General features: G+C 35.5%; 1 protein-coding gene across 1 annotated transcript in view; it reads left to right on the top strand.

The window, feature by feature from the left end:
• Nucleotides 1-20,934, top strand: part of EEA1 (early endosome antigen 1) — a 124,526-nt gene that overhangs the window by 55,347 nt on the left and 48,245 nt on the right. The window contains exons 10-13 of the mRNA XM_055118289.1: nucleotides 5,601-5,717; nucleotides 8,393-8,731; nucleotides 16,076-16,225; nucleotides 18,399-18,518. Of these exons, the coding sequence (XP_054974264.1) occupies nucleotides 5,601-5,717; nucleotides 8,393-8,731; nucleotides 16,076-16,225; nucleotides 18,399-18,518 (726 nt within the window). The remainder of the gene's footprint in view (nucleotides 1-5,600; nucleotides 5,718-8,392; nucleotides 8,732-16,075; nucleotides 16,226-18,398; nucleotides 18,519-20,934) is intronic.

The raw sequence follows: 20,934 nt of genomic DNA, 5'->3' as shown, positions 1-20,934 counted from the left end.
CCATTTTTCATGTTTTCAGTTTAAAAAGTTGTTTAATGATATTTCAGTTTGCATTTTTTTGTCTTTAAGCTGGTGATTTAAAAACCATTATTATAGTAGTAATGCATTGATAAATGTATAGATATTATAATAATCCTTGCTATCATTTATTTCTTCTCAGAGGGAGAGTGGTGAGGATTTATGAGTATAGTTTACATGAGCATGTAAAATTTTATGATCTTACACAAATGCACTTAGGTACATTTTTTTAAATAGTCACCTTTGTAGCTCCAAATATATATTTTTTTAGTTTTTCAAACAATGCCAAGGTGGCTTATGAACTTATTAAAGCCAGTTAAAAGTTCCTTTTGTGTAATAAAGGAGAGCCAAAATCAAAGATGTCTACTCTACTTTCTGGATTCCCAGATTGATTTAATAATCAAATTAGTATCAGACAGATTAGTAGTAGAAACATAATTTTAATTTCATATGAAAGGGAGTTCACAGAAACAGGAGGAATCCAATGGAGAAAGGGTGGAATGATACGTATTTCCCCGAGCTAAGAAACTGGGTAGAGTGCTGAGATTCCAAAAAGAGGAGTTAGCATGATAAGACTAGCTGCTCAGTAATTAGATATTTGTCATGACTTACAATTATGTTTTTCAGATAAAAAGGTTATTTCTAGCTATAACCATATTTTGGGGTAAGAGCCCCAATTTTTATTCTTCTAGGTAGTTAAGGGACTTGCAAAATTCCTTTTGAGCCTGAAAGGCCTCCTTTGACTCATCTTGAATTAACCTGCCTGCCAAAATGGCACATCATGAAGTCTATTCTTTCCATCATGGAGAGGTCCATCATGAAGGAATCTTGTGAGAAAACAATTCCATGCAGATAGAGTTAACATACAAATATTTTAACCTGGGGAATTCAACCCTTTAGTTTTGTGTTTCAAAAAGAATCACTTTTGATTCAAAGTTACTTGTCTGCCAAGTATATACATACACTTGGTAGACTATATACATATATATTTATGTGCATATGTATTTGTTTTGCTTTATTTTTGTGGTGCTAGGGATCAGACCCTTAGCCATATTCCCAGTACCCCTACCAATATTTCTTATTTAAGAAATTTTATATATTTTTGGTAAAAATACCTTTAATGTTGTTTTAAAATTTAAAAACAAATATGAGAAGGTGACTACAATTGAATCACAGTGCTAATAATTTTAGAATGTGTCTATGTTAAAGTGTAATTCTGTGACCTTTTCTAGCCTTGAATTATGAATGTATACAGCTAATTGTTACACAAATACAGTTTGAGCAAGGTTCAGAAATGTATATATTTGCATTTTGAGGAAAATATTTTGTGTAACATTTGTGAGTTATTTAAGAATTATCTTTCTTTGTAGGGTTTTAATAAATTTACATTTATACTTTGTAGATTAAAATGTATTTGTAATCAGATCACTTTAAGATAAAAGTTATAACTAGAGTGATAAAGGGTTTGGATTTATTGTCTTCCTACACGGCCATCATGTCAACAGGACCAACTGTTGTATAGTGATTTTTTTTCTCTCATAGTAGAAGATATTTCTTAGAAAGATGAACATATCTCAGAGGCCCTGTTCTTCTTCATCTTGGATTTTTTCCCCCTTTTTTTTGGGGGTGTGTGTTATGTGGGACCACCCTTCACATACACACATACAAAGTGATGACCTTTACTATTTGAGGCTAATCTTTACATCTGAACTTATTTCAGATTTTTTATGAAATTAATTTTTTCAAGTAATTGAAAATAACTTAAAATATAATTTATTCTTCTTTAGTAATTGGTAATTTAATATTATATTTTTTGTAAAGTTAGGGTAATATTTTCTCTCTACTTAATAAGCATGCAGTGGTTAAGACCTCAAATTTTGTTTAGTATTTTGTACGACTCTAGGAAAATAGTTAAAACTAAAAATCAAGAAACTCTTTTAACTTTTTGAGTCCACAAGGCTTTGGCACTATGTCAGATACCTTAAATATGTAGTCTTATTTATTTCTTTTGACTTTCTCTGAAACTTAAGAATTGAGTTTACTTTATGTAAAAGGAATGTGAGGCTCAATAAGCTTAAACAACTTGTTGAAGTTCATGCACCTGATATTAAAAGGCTAGGATTTGAATGCAAGTCTTATCTTATGCCAGTGTGTTATCTTCATTTTAGGTGGTTTGATGTTTGCCTTATAAGGAAATTTGTGCTATCAATATTGATCAGTCTGTTACTTTTTTAGAATTTTACCACATTGTATTTTTGTACTACATTGTTGATTGTATATTTGTAGCTGAATATGGCTTAATATACTTTTGAGTTATTTTCATATCATGTCCATGTAAAAAAATTGCTAAAAACTTCATTTTATTTGCTTGTTTATATTTATTTGTGCTTTTGCTTTTATTTTAATATTTTGCATGTATTTTATTAACTTATTAAAATTCAATTATATTATTAAATGTTCATGAGTTATATTACTTAAAGAATTTAATAGAACTAGATTACTATACATTGCTGTTTCACCGAAGTTTTGGCCTCAGGGAAAAACATAAGAAATTAAAGGAGTTATGAATGCTTTGATTACTTTTGGATTGGTATTTCTAGTTGGGGCTAAACTTACATCATCTTCATTATATACATGATAAGATATGTCCTTTGTTAATTGCTTTCATTAAATGTAAATAGAATTTTTTGCATTTAGGTATTTTAGAAGATTGAAAATACATTGTTTTAAAGCTTTTGAAATGAAAAAACAATATTACATAGATTAGAAATTGAGGCCTCCAAGTTTTTAAAAAGTATTATTTAAAGATCATGTTACTGAAGACAGCAAATGTGTAATCAACCTATATTTGGCATGGCCTTTGATGAAAATTATTTTAGAATTTTTTTGTAGTTTAAATAAATACGTTTGGTTTTGGTTTTAGAAACTAAAATGTTTGTAAAAGATATGAAGTATTTGCATGAATAGTTATTAAAAGAATATTTTAACATTTTTAGTTGTTAGTGAGTGAAACTAGATTTGCCAGCATATTTGGACATTGTTCTCATGTGTTAAATGTGTACTTGTGTCATCTTGTCTTACACCTTTCATCCATCATTTTGTTTTTTTCTGCTTTCTTATGGAGATGCTTAAACTTGAGGTAATGTGGTCTTAGAAGACTTTAAACAATGGCAATGCATTTAATGTAGCACCTTCTATTGTCCTATGGCAACTTTGTGTTTTAAGACAATCTAAGAACTTCAAAGACAAGTATTTTGCTTTTATCAAACAAATTTTCAACCATCTTTAAATGGTTATTTAAATGGAATGATTAGGAAAGTCTCTTAAAGAGGATTGTGTGAAAAAATGAAGTAAAAACAATAACCAGAATAAACCTCCAGTTCTCCTTAGCATATTCTAATCTTTTTTTTTTGGCATTGTAGCCATTGTAGAATGGATATAGGTAGGTAACTGTTGATTTATATGTTTAGAAAAGTTTAAATTTTTTGTGTATAATTGTAAGGTTTATTGACTAGTAAGAACATAGGCAATAAAAATAATTTATGGATGCAGGAAGCAAATCCAGTAAACTATATTAGGAATACAAACTTCTTTTGTTAATGCCCCTTGTAGGAAATGAAATTAAAAGTCACTGTCACTGTCACCGTCATCCCATTGCTCATTGATTTTTTTCGAGCAGGCACCCGTAACGTCTCATGGAGAGACTTATTGTTACTGTTTTTGGCATATCCAATAGTAATCTTATTTTCTTTCTAATAGTAGACACCTTCATATATTTCTAAAATCTTTGCTTGCCTATCTTTTTTAAAAACCAAACTGTCATTTTATTTATTTATTTATTTATTTATTTTTAATAAGAATTTTATTTTATTGAATCACCATGTGGAAAATTACAATGCTTTCAGGCTTAAGTCTCAGTTATACAATGCTGAAACAACCATCCCTTCACCAGTGCCCATATCCCACTACCAAAAAAAAAAAAAACCAAAAACCAAAAAACCCACACAGTACACCTCCCATCCCGCACCCGGCCCCTGCCTAGTAAATGTAAGTTTCACTTTACTTTCTGCTTATTTTGGTTACATTCAATATTTCAACACAAACCTCAATATTATTAGGAGTACCCCACTTGAGTCAGACCTGTTATGAAGAGAAAAGAAGTCGCTACCGCGGTCGCACGGTTTTGGATTTCTGTACTTTAACAACTCAGTCCAGGGAGATTTCTTCCAGATATTGGATCATTGCGAGTTTGTAAACCCCATCTGTGGTCGTCATAATATGGCGGTCACCACGCCCTTCATCCCTGGAAAGGAAGAGGCAGAGAGAGAAATACCTTTCCCCTCCAGGGTGGGCACGGGCTGCAGCTTAGTTCTCAGGTTGGAGACATTCTGTGAGGAGCTGCCCATGCCGAAAGTAGTTTAGCTGGGTCTGGATTCACGCTCGTGCAGCTGCGAGGGGGCCGCTCACGCGTGCGGCCCCCGGGGTCACATCTCAGCGGCAGGAGGGGCCAGTGCCACCCACCTTCCCAAGAGCACCCTCATGTCCTTTTGCTGCAGTTTTTGTCATAAATCCCATCTGTGGTCATTATAATATGGCGGTCACCACGCCCTTCATCCCCGGAAAGGAAGAGGCAGAGAGAGAAATACCTTTCCCCTCCCGGGCAGGCATGGGGCCGTGGCTTAGTTCTCAGGCTGGAGACATTCTGCGAGGAGCTGCCCATGCTGAAAGTAGTTTAGCTGGGTCTGGATTCACGCTCCTGCAGCTGTGGAGAGGCCGCACACGCGTGCGGCCCCCGGGGTAACATCTCCCCAAAATGTCATTTTAATAATAAGCCTTAACTTCTCTTAAAAACGTTACAGTATGCTTTGAGGGAAATTCATGTCCATATCTCATCAAAAGAGTTATTCAGTTTAATGAAACTGTGACTTTTTTTGGGTAATCTTGAAAAATTAATATTTCATTAAAAGATATTGACTTGGGTCAGATTTTATCTTGTAAGTTGGATTTGATGTTTTTACTTTTTGATTTTTGTTTTCTTGTACCCAGGAGTGCTCAGGGACTGGTCCTAGCTCTGTGCTTAGGATTGAGCTACGGCAGTGCCAAGGAAGAACCATATAGGGTTCTGGGGTTCAAACCAGACTTTGGCTGCAAGCAAGACAAGAGCCTTACCTCCTGTGCAGTCTATCTGGCCCTGGACTTAGCATGTTTTTAAAGTAAAAAAGGAAGGTTGCTATAGAAATTAAGGGAAAGTGTGTTATAATTGAATGTGCTCCTAAAATTCTGGAGAATTAATGAGGAATTTCAATGCTTGTGTATTTAAGGTTGCAGTTTGATGCATAGTAGATACAAAGTAAGAAGTCAACTTTTTGTTTCATGTAATAGGAAATAAATGAAGTTATGCATTTCGGACAAATTAAACATTTTAGCTGAAATGATTCCAGTAGGGTATTAGGATAAAGAACCAAGTTGAAACCTTTAAGGATTGTTTTTGTCTTAGTAATAATGGCAGTAATGTATAATCTTAAAATCTTTGGATACTTTTATTTATTTATTTAGTTTTTAGTTTATTATTTTCTTTTTAGGCCACAATAAGCCAGCTAAGGAGTGAACTTGCCAAAGGTCCCCAGGAAGTTGCTGTATATGTGCAGGAACTGCAAAAGCTTAAAAGTTCAATTAATGAATTGACACTAAAAAATGAGGTGAGAATTTTAAAACTACATCTAGTGATTTGTTGGTTTTACATATCTTAAACTTTATGTATATTAATAGATTGGCATACTAGAGTAAGACATTCTGTATTTATTTAAGTGTTAAATCCATTAGCAATACTTCGCAAACAGTCTCTGGTATCTTTTTCATATTGCAAAATTGAACCTCTGCGGATGCTTCTCATTCATTGCTCCTCTTACCCCCATCATTCCATTTTTTTGGGCAGAAGAGAAATAATTCATTCCACTCTGGGCTTTTCAGGGGCTGAACATATAATTCCATATGCTCAGACAGTTTGGTAAAAAAAATAAAAATAAGGAGAAATTTGTTAGAATGTATGTCTCCTGTGTATTTGGGAGAGATCCCCCAAAAACTTAAGTCACTGTGTGGCCTTAGATGCCATTTTTAAATAGCTTATCTAACAATACACAAGATGTTCACAAATTTCTCCATGTGCATGTCAACATGTTATCTTCTTCCTTCCTTCCCGTCTCCTTCCCCCCAATTATTTGTGATCATCAATTTTGTGGGCGACAGTCTTAGCAGTGCTGTGATGGGGGGTAGGGAGGAGCACCAAGGTCACTTCCTATGGTGCTCAGATCATGCAGTATGAGAATTGAACCCAGGATTCTTTGCATGCCGGACATGCATTCCAGCACTTGATCTATCTTCCTGACCCATTGTAGTGGCTTTTTATTTTATGCAGTCCTCTTTAATATTTCGCTTAAGTACAGGACAGGTCAATTTTATATATCCTTTTACATTCAGTTTATTGTGATGAGGTAGAAATGTGTAAACAAAGAGAACCTGTCATATCAAAGAATAGAACTCTGATAATAACTTGCCAAAATAAATCCTTTCAAATGAAGCTTAGAAAATTTGGAAAACCTTTTTGGTTGTTTGTCTCACATATGTTTTGGGAAAGTAAGGGAATATTTTAATAGCCCTTTCAGGGAATTATAGTTATTGTTATTTGAGTCTATGAAATAAGAAAAGGTATAGTTTCAGAAAAAAGTTACTTTCTGGAATCTGAAACCACATATATAAACTTTTTTGCATTCTGGAACACTAAAATTTATTCTTTAAGCTTGTCTTTTGACTTGATCTTTGCTCTGCATTATTTTGTAACATACATTAATCATGTGCAAAATATTGACTGCTGAATTTTGCAAGGCTAAAGTAATTATGTATTTCCCATCTCCCATTCTCTATGATCTTTTAGTGTACTGCTTTCCCATTTTTTGCTTTCTGTCAACAATAGGTAAAATACATCTACCTGGAATTTAGTGTGAGCTTTCAGTTTGATTTTAGATTTTTTTTTCAAGTTTGGGGCTGATTTTATACCTTATTGAATTTATCAGGGGTATATGCATGCAAATGCATATTTATGATCAATGTAATTCATAATATCACTGTCATCATCACTGTCATCCCGTTGCTCATCGATTTGCTCAAGTGGGCACTGGTAACGTCCCACTGTGAGACTTGTTACTGTTTTTGGCATATCAAATACGCCATGGGTAACTTGCCAGGCTCTGCCGTGCGGGTGAAATACTCTCGGTAGCTTGCCAGGCTCTCAAGAGATTCATAATATATTTTTGAAATATTTGTGTACATATAAAGGACATGATTTGGCATTTGTAGCCTGAGATAATGAATAGTTTAATTACATGTTTATATTTATATACCTATGAGCAATATGCCCAGAGATATTAAAAATAATATTCACATTATTAAGGGGGAAAGTACTATGTTTTAGTAGTACTTATAGTACTTGTTCAGTACTATGTCAGTGTATTAAAATACGCTGAGTGGATATAGTATGATAACATACTATCAGGAGATTTAGTGTAAAATTGTAGTTTTTTTTTATTATTCCCTAATTGTTTTGATTAGAGAACAATAGGAAATCTTTTAGTAAGATTATAAGAATAATTTTACTAATTCTAATATAACCACGACAGTCATGTATTTTAAAGAGGTATGTTCCTCTTAAGAATTTCCTCCCTAGGGCTGGAGTGATAGCACAGTGGGTAGGGCGTTTGCCATGCATGCAGCCGACCTGGGTTCGATTTCCAGCATCCCATATGGTCCCCTGAGCACTGCCAGGAGTAATTCCTGAGTGCAGAGTCAGGAGTAACCCCTGTGCATCGCCGGGTGTGACCCAGAAAAGCCAAAAAAAAAAAAAAAAGAAGGGAGGATATGAATATGTTGCATATCTAAAAGAATCCAATGGATTTTAGTCTTTTCACCTTATGTCAAAATTTTGTATGCAACTCTTTGTTTTTATTTTTGGATCACCTGGCAGTGCTCAATGGCCACTCCTGGCTTGCTGCTCAGGTATCCTGTGTTGCTGGTGATTGGACTAAGGGCTCTTACATGCAAAGCATGTGTTCTAGCCCTTTGAACTATCTTCCAAATTTTGTAGACAATTTCTATTTTTGTAGGTAGTTCCTGAATTATATTAGCAGAGTATAATCAAGTGGATCAATAATAAAATCCTTTGTATATAATTGTTTTGTTCTTGGCTGAAATACTTTCAGTTCCCATCTTATAATAATGATCTAAAACATTTAGTAGTAGACGAAACCTTTCAAAGATCACTTGAATAATTATAATAAGCAAAATGTTAGAAAAAGAATAAATTATTCAATTAATATTTTAGACCTTGAGTGAAAAGCTGCTGAAGAAAGAACAAGATTATACCCAGTTGGAGGAGAAGCATAATGAAGAATCTGTGAGTAAAAAGAATATACAAGCAAGCCTTCATCAAAAAGACCTAGATTGCCAACAACTTCAGTCAAGATTATCTGCATCTGAAACATCACTACAAAGAGTACAGGCAGAGCTAGGTGAAAAGGGAGAAGCTACTCAGAAACTTAAAGAAGAATTATCAGAGGTAGAAACCAAGTACCAGCATCTTAAGTCAGAGTTTAAACAACTACAACAACAGAGAGAAGAAAAGGAGCAGCATGGGTTACAGCTCCAAAGTGAAATTAATCAAGTAAGATTTTATTTTATTGACTGTTACTCTGTCTGTGGTTTCTTCTTAAGGAATAACTAGTTGGAAATAATGTAGTTAATTAAATATACTATCAATTTTGGGACTGTGGGAGAGCTTAGTGGGCTGAGAGCATGCTTTGCATCCAAAAGGCCAGGTTTAATTTCCAGCATTCTGTGGTCCCTTGAACACCACCAGAAGTGACCCATGAGCTCTGCAGAATGTGGACCAAAAAAAAAAAAAAAAAAAAAACCAAAAACAACCCAAAAAGCAAAATAAAAAAGCAAAAAAAAAAAAAAAACCCACAAAGCAATACAAAACACTATCATAACTCTTTTAGTTTCATAGCCTGTAATAATAGTGCTATCTTATTTCCTTTAATTTAGCATAGCATAAGGAAAAAAGATATCTATCACATAGTATTGATATAAAATATTATGAATTATTGCATATAAATTGTTTAGGATGACATCAGGCAAATGACAGTGGCTTTGCAGCCTTTGACTACTGTAATTCAAATTTTTCACCCTTTACTTAAAAATTCATTTTAAATGTGTTACCAATTTTTTAAAATACAGTTCTTATAGAACCAATGGTATAAAAATAAGAATTTGTCAAAAGAAGAAAATAAATTGGTTGTTTTTTTTTAGATGGATAACACCTATCAGATGTTTTTGACTTTGCCATTAATTTTTAATTCTGTGTTCTAATTATCTTTTATAGATAAAGTAATAAAAGTGGTTGAAAGATGGAAATTTTGGGGCAATTAATGATTAGCTACTTTTTTAAATAAGATATATAACTTTTGTTGAAGTGGTATTTGTTGTTGTGGTCTTCATTTCTTCCATCTTGACCTGAGATATTCTTCCTGTTCCTTTTCATTATGATAAATGGTGCTGAACTCACTTGTTACTTTTCAAGAAATCTTTCTCTGAATGTACCATTTTTTGATACGCTAATCCCCTTCCTTAAAAGACTACTTAAGCTGTATATATTTTGATTGATTTATTGCAGTATAGTGGTGCTCTTCACTAGACTTTGAACTCTTCAAATGTAAAGAACATGTTTGACTCATTTCCCTTTTGTTGTTGTTATTTTGGGGTGGTGGGTAACAAGGAGTGGGGAGTTTCCCAAGTAGTGCTCAGGTTACTTCCCAGCAGTGCTAATAGACCAGTCAAGCCTGGCAACTAGGATCCAAGGATTTGTAGCTGCTTTGGACCTTGTGGAACGGGGATCAGTAGGATCACTCTGACAGTAGTTGGCAGCTTCTAAGGTCACATTTGTTGTGTTCAGGGCTTCCAGGACTACACGTAGTGGTGCTCAGGGACCATATGGTACTTCAAACTTGGTCCTGGTGCATTGCATAGCAACCCTCCACTAATGTACAATCTCTCTGGTCTCTATTTTGCTCTTAAAAAAAAATCCTCACTGCTTAGCACATTGCTTGTTAATTGGCAAAATAGTGAATTAGTGAGACAGTGAATTAATGCAGGCTTTCATCATGGAAGAAAGCAAAAGCTTAGGAATATCAGTGAGCAGTTTAGAAATAAAATGTAATTTGACTTTCACTTCAGTTGTAATTTGAATATTTAACTTTCTGAGAGTCATCATGCCTGAAATTTTTATTAGGAGATACAGAAAATAAAAGGAAATAATATGATAGTATAAATCTCCTTGAGGAGAAGGAAGGTACTTGATTACTTGATTATATTTTGAGAATTTGAAAGAGTTCTTCTCTTTTTATTTGCCATTATGATACTTGTGTAGTTATTTTATCCAGTTATGTGATCAGGAAATACTTTATCAAAGAGGGTGGTGCTTGGAATTATGAATGTTAGATAGGTTTCGACAGGTGGAAATTTAAAGATAGGAGGAACTTCTGGGGAATAGGACTAATGAAGTAAGTTCCTGGCAGGAAGGTATCATAAGAATCAGGAAAAGACAATGATTTGCTCTTATGATAGAGTATGTTTAATATGAGTAGGTTTTTCTTATTAAAGAAACTTTAGTACATCTACACAATGGAATACTATGCAGCTGTTAGGAGAGATGACGTCATGAAATTTGCTTATAAATGGTAAACATGGAGAGTATCATGCTAAGTAAAATGAGTCAGAAAGAGAGGGACAGACATAGAGGGACTGCACTCATTTGTGAAGTATAGGGTAGCATCATATGAGGCTGACACCCAAGGACAGTAGATACAAGGGCTAGGGGGATTGCCCCATAGCTGGAAGACTACTTCATGAGTGGAGGAGAGAAGGCAGATGGAATAGAGAAGGGATCACTAAGAAAATGATGGCTGGAAGAACCAGTTAGGATGGGAGATGCATGCCAAATATAGATAATGGACCAAACATGATGACCTCTCAGTGTCTGTGTTGCAAGCATAGCCCAGAAGTAAAGAAAGAGTATGGGGAATATTGTCTGCCATAAAGGCAGGGGGAGGGTGGGAAAGGGGGGGTATACCCGGGATATTGGTGGTGGGGAATGTGCACTGGTGGAGGGATGGGTGTTTGATCATTGTGAGATTGTAACCCAAACATGAAAGCTTGCAACTGTCTCACGGTGAAACAATAAAATTAAAAAAATTAAAAAAATATGAGTGGGCTTTTATGACTGGGACTTTATTGTGTTTAGTTTAAATAGCAGACAGAGATTTGGGCTTATATGGTAGTGAGTGAAGGGTCGTGAGGAATTTTTGAGAATTTACTCAATCATGTATTTTTATGGCAAGACTTAAATAAGTGTGTGTTTATTTGGTGTTGTCACAATACTGTATAAAATTAAAAGGTCATACTGAAACCTTCAAGTGATATCATTTATCTTCTTTCTTTCAGCATGCTGTCTAGATTCTGCCTTCATATATGTCTCAAATCAGTTTACTTCATCTGCATTGTCACCATCCTTATTCTCAGTGACCATCATTGCTTACCGGGGTTACTGGATTAGCCTTCTTCTAAATTTCCCTTCTTCTAGTGACCTCCTTTATCTAGCCTCCATACAGAAGCCAAAAGTATGTTTTTAAAAACGAAGGTATCACTTTATTCATCTGCTTAATACCCTACAGGTGACTTTTTAGTACACTTTCAATAAAATCTAAATGTCTTCCTTTGGCATGTAAGCCTTTGGCATGTAGTATGGTTCACAGTTTGACATCAGACTTATTTCCCACCACTGTGAAGCCATATTGATGTCCTTTCAGTTCCTCAAATACACAAATGCTTTAAGCATTTTCATGTCTTTGGTCTTTTGACCACTTTTTTTTTAGCCTACTGTAGACCTTCATGCTTCACAAGGTTGGCTGAGAGGTTATTTCCTCAATAAAACCTTCCGAGACTACTCTATTTAAATAGGATGTTTTCCATATCTTCTGGATTCTTTATCTCAGCAAGTGGTTTTTAAATTTTTTGAATTAATTTATTATTTTTATTATTGTTATTGGTTTTAAGACCATGTCCAGTGGTGCTTAGGGGTTAGTCCCAGCTCTGTTCTTGGGGGTCATTCCTGGTGGTGCTAAAGGGGCCATGTTGTGATGGGAATTGAATCCATGTCTCCTGTACACAAAGATTATACTCAGCCTATGAACTATCTTTCTGGTTCTTATTATTTTGGTATTTTTATAGCATTTTATATAATTAGTTTTTCTTCTATTGTTACTTTTTAGAATGTGAGCTCCTTAATCTGAGGAATTTGCTTTATTCTGTATTCTGTTGTCCTCAAAGGGCTTCAGTATAGTTATTGGAGGAAGGAAGAGAAGTAAACTCCACCTTTTCCCAGGATCTTTAAAGATTGTAGACATGAACTGTGTTTTGCTCTCCACTATGTTTTCATGCTGAGAAAGTTAGCTGGTAGTTGTCATTTAGGACTTGAAAACAAAGTACTCTTCATACTTTATATTTGTGTATAGCATACTTCTAAACTAGTTCATAGAGTTGCAAATATGATTTGTAGCATAGTTAAAAGATTTGTGTGATTTAACTTTTAAAAATTGTCTAAGTTGCCATCTCAACTTAGTGTCAATGAAGGAGTCAGTTTTAGTTCTGTGAAACTAGAACTGCCTGAATTCTAGTTCTGTGGCTAACCAGCAGTTGGGCAAATTGTTTAATTACTTCATCAGTTTGCTCATGTACAAAAATGGAAATAATGATAGAACCTTCTTCCCAGAGTTATTATGAGGGTTTAATTAGTTTGTATTTGTGAAGCATTTAGAAAAGGGCCTGGCAGCTGGTAAAAATTATTTAGGTTATAACAAATAAAGAATTATGCATGTAAATTATGACACTGAACATAAACATGAATATTTTATTATTATTCTTTTTTTTTTGCTTTTTTTCTCCCTCTGGGAGAGCCTGGCAAGCTACCAGGCCTGCCCACATGGGAGAGCCTCACAAACTCCCCATGGTGCATCCCCTGACCCTGAAAGAGTCTCTAATGCGTCATCGTTGGGAAGGATGAGTAAAGAGAGGCTTCTAAAATCTCAGGGCTAGGACAAATGGAGACATTACTGAGACCACTCGAGAAATACGATGATCAATGGAATGACGATGATGATGATGATGATGATGATGATTGATGATTTTTTGCTTTTTGGGTCACACCCGGCGATGCACAGAGGTTACTCCTGGCTCTGCACTCAGAATTACTCCTGGTGGTGCTCAGTGGACCATATGGGATGCTGGAGATCAAATCCAGATCAGCCATGTGCAAGGCAAACGCCCTACCTGCTGTGCTATCACTCCAGCCCCAACATGAATATTTTAAAATATTACTTTAGGCCAGATCATTTATTAATACTATCTGCATATTACTTTTATTCTTTATTCTATTTATTTTTGTTCATTTGACCACACCTGCTGTGCTTGGGACCTACTTCTGACTCTGAGCAGAAGGATCACTAGGCAGTGCTTGGGAACAATATGGTGTGCCAGGGATAGGACCCAGGTCAGCCACATGCAAGGCAATGCAAGCATCTTACCCATTGTACTATCTCTCCAACTCCTCCTTGGACACTGTGTGTGTGTGTGTGTGTGTGTGTGTGTGTGTGTGTGTGTGTGTGTGTGTGTGTGTGTGACAGAGAAAGGGAGGGAGGGAGAGAGAGAAGAGAAGAGAGACAAGAGAGAGAGAGAAGAAAGACAAGAGAGACTGTAGTGCTTGAATTTCCGAATTTTTCTGAAACTAAATATCATCTGATTCTTGTTTGAAAACATACATTTCTGAGCTTTAGTTCAAATGTAATAAATCAAACTTAGGAAAAGTTTGAATATCTATTAATAATGATATTTGGAGCATGTTATTCACAAAGCTAAGGAACTAAACTTGTATGATGTCTTTTTAATAGATCAACCTCTTGATCTTAAAAATGTGAGTTTTTCTGAAAATCTGCTTTGCTTTTGCATATCGGAATTGGGCCTGATTCTTTTAGTGAGGAGGTTTGGCTAGTTGTTATAGTGTTAATTTGCCCATTGTTTTTGTTTTTGTTGGTGGGAGCACATCTGGCCGTTCTCAGGATGCTGGTTAAAGTCAAATATAAAGTAAATTCATTCGCTTTATTACTGGTTACTATTTTAGATAGAAGATAGTTTGCTTCAGAAAATTGAATTTGGGGGAGCCAGAGCAGCGGTACTTTTTTTTTCCTTGTAGAGTCTTTGCTATGCATCTTACTCACCTGCGTTTGGTTCCCAGCACCCCACATGGTCCCTCCCACCAGAAATACTCCCTGAGCTAAGACCCAGGAGTAAGTCCCAGCACCACCGGCTATGGCCTAAACACCAAAATACGAAAATTGAATCTGGGTATTCCATGTTAAATGATATGTTGCAATAGCTACAGACCTTTTCTTGGCATAAGAAAATAGTGAATGTCCACTTTTTGATGCAACTTAATTTTTTTTCTTGCCTACTGAATTTTTATGGAAAAATATGTGAATATACAACATGCTTAATATAAATATGACACAAATTCTGTAGTCTTATATTTCTAGTTTTAAAGTGAGGAGCTTTGAAAATGGTATAGAATGCTTATTATGAATTTTGATTGTGCTGAAGCACTTGTACTTGATATATGTTATGAGGCTGGTGGTATACAATTATTTATGTGTAAGCCTTGCCTAATATCTGGCATCTATATCTCGGTAACTCTTCTAACTCTTCTTTTACTAACTATTCCCAGCACTTGGGGTAGTAATTCTGAAATGAATGCAAATTTTTTTCTTATTTATTTAAAAAAAGTCCACTCTCCAGGGAAATTATTAATTTTGGTAGATAGAAAAAATGAAGAATTTGAAAAAGAGTTGGTCCTTAGCTCCAGGCTGATTTTCTTTTTAGTTTTCACTGCATAGCAAACTTGAAGTTAATGACTTGTCACCTAATATTGAATTGTTTTTAGTCAGAACTAATGTGGAATACTTTGTGCTTTATTCAGTACCCAAGCATAAGAAATCAGTTTTGGTGGTTCATAACTATGGTAAAACAGGAAAAATCACTAAAATTAAAAAACATACTGTGAAATAAATCTGAATGTACTTTGAGTGTTTTAATTTTTTTTTTTTTTTTTTTTTGCTGTTTTGGGTCACACCTGGCATTGCACAGGAGTTACTCCTGGCTCATGCACTCAGGAATTACTCTTGGCAGTGTTCGGGGGACCATATGGGATTCTGGGAATCAAACCTGGGTTGGCTGTGTACAAGGCAAATGCCCTACCCGCTTTGCCATCGGTCCACCCATTGATTTTTAAGTATCATTTTATTGTTTTAAGTTTCTTAGATGATTCCAATATTTATCCAGATAAGAACCTTTGGTTCATTATATTTATATCCATATTTCTGTGTATATATAAATAAACACTCATTTACATATATATTTTTTTCATGTCACAAGCAGAGCTCTGGAGTCCCTGGGCTGCCTCAGTTGATCAACTTGGTCTGCCTAGTGTGGCCGTACATTTCAGTGCTTGGGCCCCGTGATGCTCAGGGCCGTACCCGGTGGTTCTAGGGATGAGTCATAGTATGCTTAAGATGGAGCTCAGGTGACATGTAAAACATATGGTTTAGGCCTTTTAGCCCTCTCCCAGCTCCCCTAATATATTTTTAAGAGAGAAAATAATTTCCCTCCAGGCTGTGAATTTAGTTACAGTTTTATGTGCTTTATCATAATTTATGTGATTAAAATTCAGTTGGAGTTAAATTACTTGACAAGATGGTAGGTTCCCCAAAAAGTCATAAAAAGCAGGATATATTTTGGTGAAAAGTGAAACATGTTTGGAAAGTAGATGGTGGTAATGATATTGGTGATCTCTTTGCATACATTAATACAAGTGTATAAACCTTTTAAATTTTCTTCTTTAAAGTTGCATAGCAAGCTTTTGGAGACAGAGCGCCAATTAGGAGAAGCTCATGGTCGACTAAAAGAGCAGAGACAGCTTTCTAGTGAAAAGCTTATGGATAAAGAACAGCAAGTAGCTGATCTTCAACTCAAGCTTTCTCGTTCAGAAGAACAGGTAATCTAGGATTTCAGATGAGTTTATAATACCAAATTTCTCAAGAAATTTGAGAAATTTTAAGTATTGTTATAGTCCAGCCTTTTAATTGTGAAGAGTTTTAATGCGGTGTTTCTTTTTGACTTTAAATTGCAACATTTATTTTGTCCAATGAAAATATCCTGTGTATTAGCTTTAATAGGTCATTTTTTTAGGATTGTGATCCACAAAGGCTCAATAAAATGTTCATATTACCCTTTCTGCTTGAGGCAGGAAAAATTCAAGAATGAACCACTGTTAGGCTGTTAAAGGAGAAGTTTCTGACCTAGGAGACCACTTCTTAATGTCATAGTGAAAAATAAACACTTTGTGAAGGTCATTAATGACATGTGATTAGTGCATTTAAATTTTGAGTTTTTATTTTAAGGATTTTTAGTCTGAAAAATTAAGCATAAGATTGAATGCTATTCGGGGCTGGAGAGATAGCACAGCGGGTAGGGTGTTTGCCTTGCATGCAGCTGACCCGGGATCCCATATCGTCCATATAGATATGGTCCCATATCCCATATATCCCTGTATCCCATATGGTCCCCTGAGCACTGCCAGGGGTAATTCCTGATTGCAGAGCCAGGAGTGACTCCTGTGCATCGCCGGGTGTGACCCAAAAAGAAAAACAAATAAATAAATAAATAAAACCTAAAAAAAAAAAAGATTGAATGCTATTCTAATTATAGATGTGGTAGGTAAAAATGGTAACTATTATTTAAAGTAAAAGTTTTCATTAAATTATATAATTTATTAGAATGGAAGAAACATTGTGAGTTAACTAAAACCTTTAGTTTTTCAGTAGCACTATACATATTTTTTTCCTTTCAAACACCAAATTTAGGTGTGCAGAGTATCCTATTATTTTTTATTTAAACACTAATTTACCAAGTTGCACATAATACAGTTGTTTCAGGCATCCAATGTTCCAATGCCAGTCACACCACCATTGTGACTTTTTCTCCACTAGTGTCGCTAGTTTCCCGCCCACCACTTAAGCCAGAACACTTAGCAGGCACAAACATATTTACTTGATATTGCTTGTCAGAATACAAAGGAATATGTAGTTATCAAAAGCTAGATTAATAAAAGTCAATTTGTGATAACCATCATATCTCATAATAGTGTTACTAAAGTCATTGTCTGAGAACTTATTGGAATGGTTATGGCTACTTGAATCGTCTGTATTAGTGTTTTCACTCATTGAGCCTGGTGATCTACACAAATTTCCCATCAGATTTGCTGTGGTCCTGTTGGACTGACAGTACTATGAAATTTTGAGATGTCTTGTGGCCCTGTATGAGGCTGTGTGTGTTCCGGAGTTATGGAGTTGGAATGATTTGATGTCTTGGCAGCTTGATGAGCTTCAGTTGAGGAGCTGGGTGCTTTCTATGTGGGAGCGTATCAGGCGTGGCTGTGGGCTCTGCACCTACATGCACAAAGGGGAATCTGCCCACCCCCATGTCCCGAAGGCTGCCCAGTTTCCAGCCGAGACTGGTCTACTTGGGGAGAGTTAGTGGTATTGTGTTCTTTCCAAGATTAGTTGTTCTATTATTTTCTACTACTAAAATTAATTATAATAGGCAGTCATCATGATTGGAAAAAAATCTATGTTGATACTTTAGTTTCATGTTTTTCTTGATTATATTATAGAAAAATGAGCTAAATGTATTATGGATTAAAACCACATTTTTTTTTGGTGTTTGTTTTTGTTTTTGAGTGGTGTTATGGTGCTGGGGATCAAACCCAGGACCTCAGAATATGTGAGGCATGTGCTCTACTGAGCCACATCGCCAACACTGAAGTGTATCCTGTTTTGATGGGGGAAAGGCCACACCTAATGGTGCTCAGGATTTACTCCTGGATCTGTGCTCAGGGATTACTCCTGGTGGTGCCAGAAATTGAAATTGGGTTGGCCATGGTGTGCAAAGCAAGCACCCTACTCCTTGCACTATTATTTCTGCCCCACGAAGTATTCTTTTTAGAATGAGTTTCTCCCATAGGAGATACCATGTTGTTTATAAAGTTGAAATTATACGTTGCTTGAATTTAACATTCTGTAAAGGTTTAAAGTAATGTCAGATATTTATGAATGATTTGTTTTAGGCACATACATTGTTAAAATTAACAATTTACCCTTTTTTTTAAGTTGAAGGAAAAAGTAACACATTTCACAGAACTACAACATCAGTTAGAGAAAACAAAGCAGCAGCATCAAGAGCAACAGGGCCTTCAGCAAAGCACTACAGCAAAACTCCGAGAAGCACAGGTAACATTACATGAATTTTTAGCTTTTTCCTCAAAATTTAATCAAATTATCTTTTTTCTGCTGTGGTAAAATGAGGTCAATAAAATACTTGATTGTGAAGCAGTTTGAGAATTTTTAGTACATAGATAATACAATATTTTTGTTACTACATTGAAAAGTATCTAAATATTTTATAATTATAGATTTATAAGTAAATTAATTTGAAATATTTATTTAGATTTCTTAATTTTTATTTTAAATAAAATCTATAAAATTACACATATTTAATATGATACCTTATTTAAAAAGCTACAGTGTGTAAATAGGATTTTCTGATTTCATTAACTCAGGAAAAATTAACATTTTTCATTTGCTATAAATGAGCTTAGTGTTTTAAGGTTTTGTCTTTCCTTTCTTCAGAACTGTCATGCCTATATTGGGTTAGGTATAGAAAAATGTAAAAGTTGGATTAAATTTATACAGATTGTATAGGATAGTTTAGAATATTGAAAAAAAATAAAGTTTTGTTATGGTGTGGGAGAGTGCTCAAAACGTATGAAATGAGTTTGACTTTGACATTTGTTTATTCCTTGGTTTTTTAAATCAATTTATATCTTGCCAAATCCTGCGTGCTATTTTATATAGTCAAGTGATAATAAAGATGTCAGTAGTACATGTAGTTCATGCCATTTAGGAAATGGCAATTGGTGGTGTATAACAGAAAGAATGTCGGTGTTTAAAGGAGGCACTAAGTGGTATTCTATGTGTTCTTTCTGTGTTTGAAGAGTGACATGGGAGTCAGATGGAGAGAGATTCAGATATATTTTTTGCCTTTTTTTTTTTTATTCAGCTAGTGAGTGAATGTCTTTGCCTACTCTTGGTCAAGGAAGTGATATGTGGAGGTGGCTGAGCAGAAAAAAGACAAAAGTATCTCCTTTTGCATAGTTTATTGAAGGAGGCAAACAACAGGGAGGTGAGTTAGCAAAATAGTGTGTTAGATGGTAATAAGTGCTAGGTAGGTGAGGAAATGGGCCAGGTTAAGAACTGTATCCAGGGCTTGAGATTGACTGTTACTTGGATAGGGATGCTAGGGAAAGTTTCACTGAGATGATGAAAAGGCAAAAGGAGGGTGTGAGCTTGTTGATATTAGAGAGAAGAGCATCAGTACCATCACTGTCATCTCATTGTTCATCGATTTGTTCAAGCGGGTGCTAGTAACGTCTCCATTCGTCCCCATCCTGTGCTAGTGTAGCCCAATGGTGTATTGGGGGCTCTTTCAGGATCAGGGAAATGAGGGCTGTTGTTGTTAACTGTTTTTGGCATATCGAGTATGCCATGGGTAGCTTGCCAGGCTCTCTGAGAGGGATAAAGGCTTTTGGGGTGGCCTCTAATTGCCTTTACAGTTGTTCCCAACTTATAAATAAACAAATTAAAAAGAATTTGGCATAGGTCTAAAGCAAGTCTGTGGACTTTCTACCCTGCCCCCCTCCCATTAAAACACCAGAATTTATTTTCATAGTACATTTGTTAGGCGTTCAATATTCCAACACCAATTTTATCACCAGTGTGAAACTCCCTCCACCACTTGTCTCCATTTTCCAAACCCCTCAATCCTGTCCCCCTGTGGACTTTCTAATATATTTCTCAAAATTAAAATTTCTCACCCAGTTAAAGATGAAAATCACAGCCTCTTACCACTCCACCCCCCCCCCCCCCCCGTAAAAGTGAACATTTACAATCATTAGAAAACGAAAAATCTATTCCCCTTTCTGGAGCTGGAGATCAAACACAGGTCTGAAGCTCAAAAGACATGTGGTATTTGTCTAAACCATGTTTTTACTTTCTTATGTGTAAATCGTTTTGCAGACTGAAGTTACAAAGTAAGGGGTGAGGGGCTAGAGCGATAGCACAGCGGGTAGGGCGTTTGCCTTGCACGCGGCCGACCCGGGTTCGATCCCCGGCATCCCATATGGTCCCCCAAGCACTGCCAGGAGTAATTCCTGAGTGCAAAACCAGGAGTAACCCCTGAGCATCGCTGGGTGTGACCCAGAAAGAAAAAAAAAACAAAGTAAGGGGTGAGTTGATTTAGTGTCTTATTTCAAACTTTCCATTAATTAAATTCTCATTCCATGGTGAGCAAGAAGAAAAAGAGCAACAAAGAGACCAGGCAAAATCTGTCATCATGAATATTTAAAATATATAGTTAAAGAGATATAATGAGTTTAGTTCTAGATGTATATATAAAATTACGGTTAGCACACAGGGGACACTTACATAATCTAGGTAGGCTCAGAAAAAAGACCAGTAATAGATGTTTTGGGTTGCAAATAGGGTGACAGTAAGGATTATACTTTAAAGAGAAGCTGCAAGAGTGAGAGCATTGAAGCTGGTTATAAATTAACCTGGAGATTTTGGGGCCATAATTGCCATAATTGGC

The sequence above is a fragment of the Sorex araneus genome, chromosome 10 (assembly GCF_027595985.1).
Source record: "Sorex araneus isolate mSorAra2 chromosome 10, mSorAra2.pri, whole genome shotgun sequence".
NCBI classification, from domain to species: domain Eukaryota; kingdom Metazoa; phylum Chordata; class Mammalia; order Eulipotyphla; family Soricidae; genus Sorex; species Sorex araneus.
This window is presented reverse-complemented; position numbering and strand designations above follow the sequence as displayed.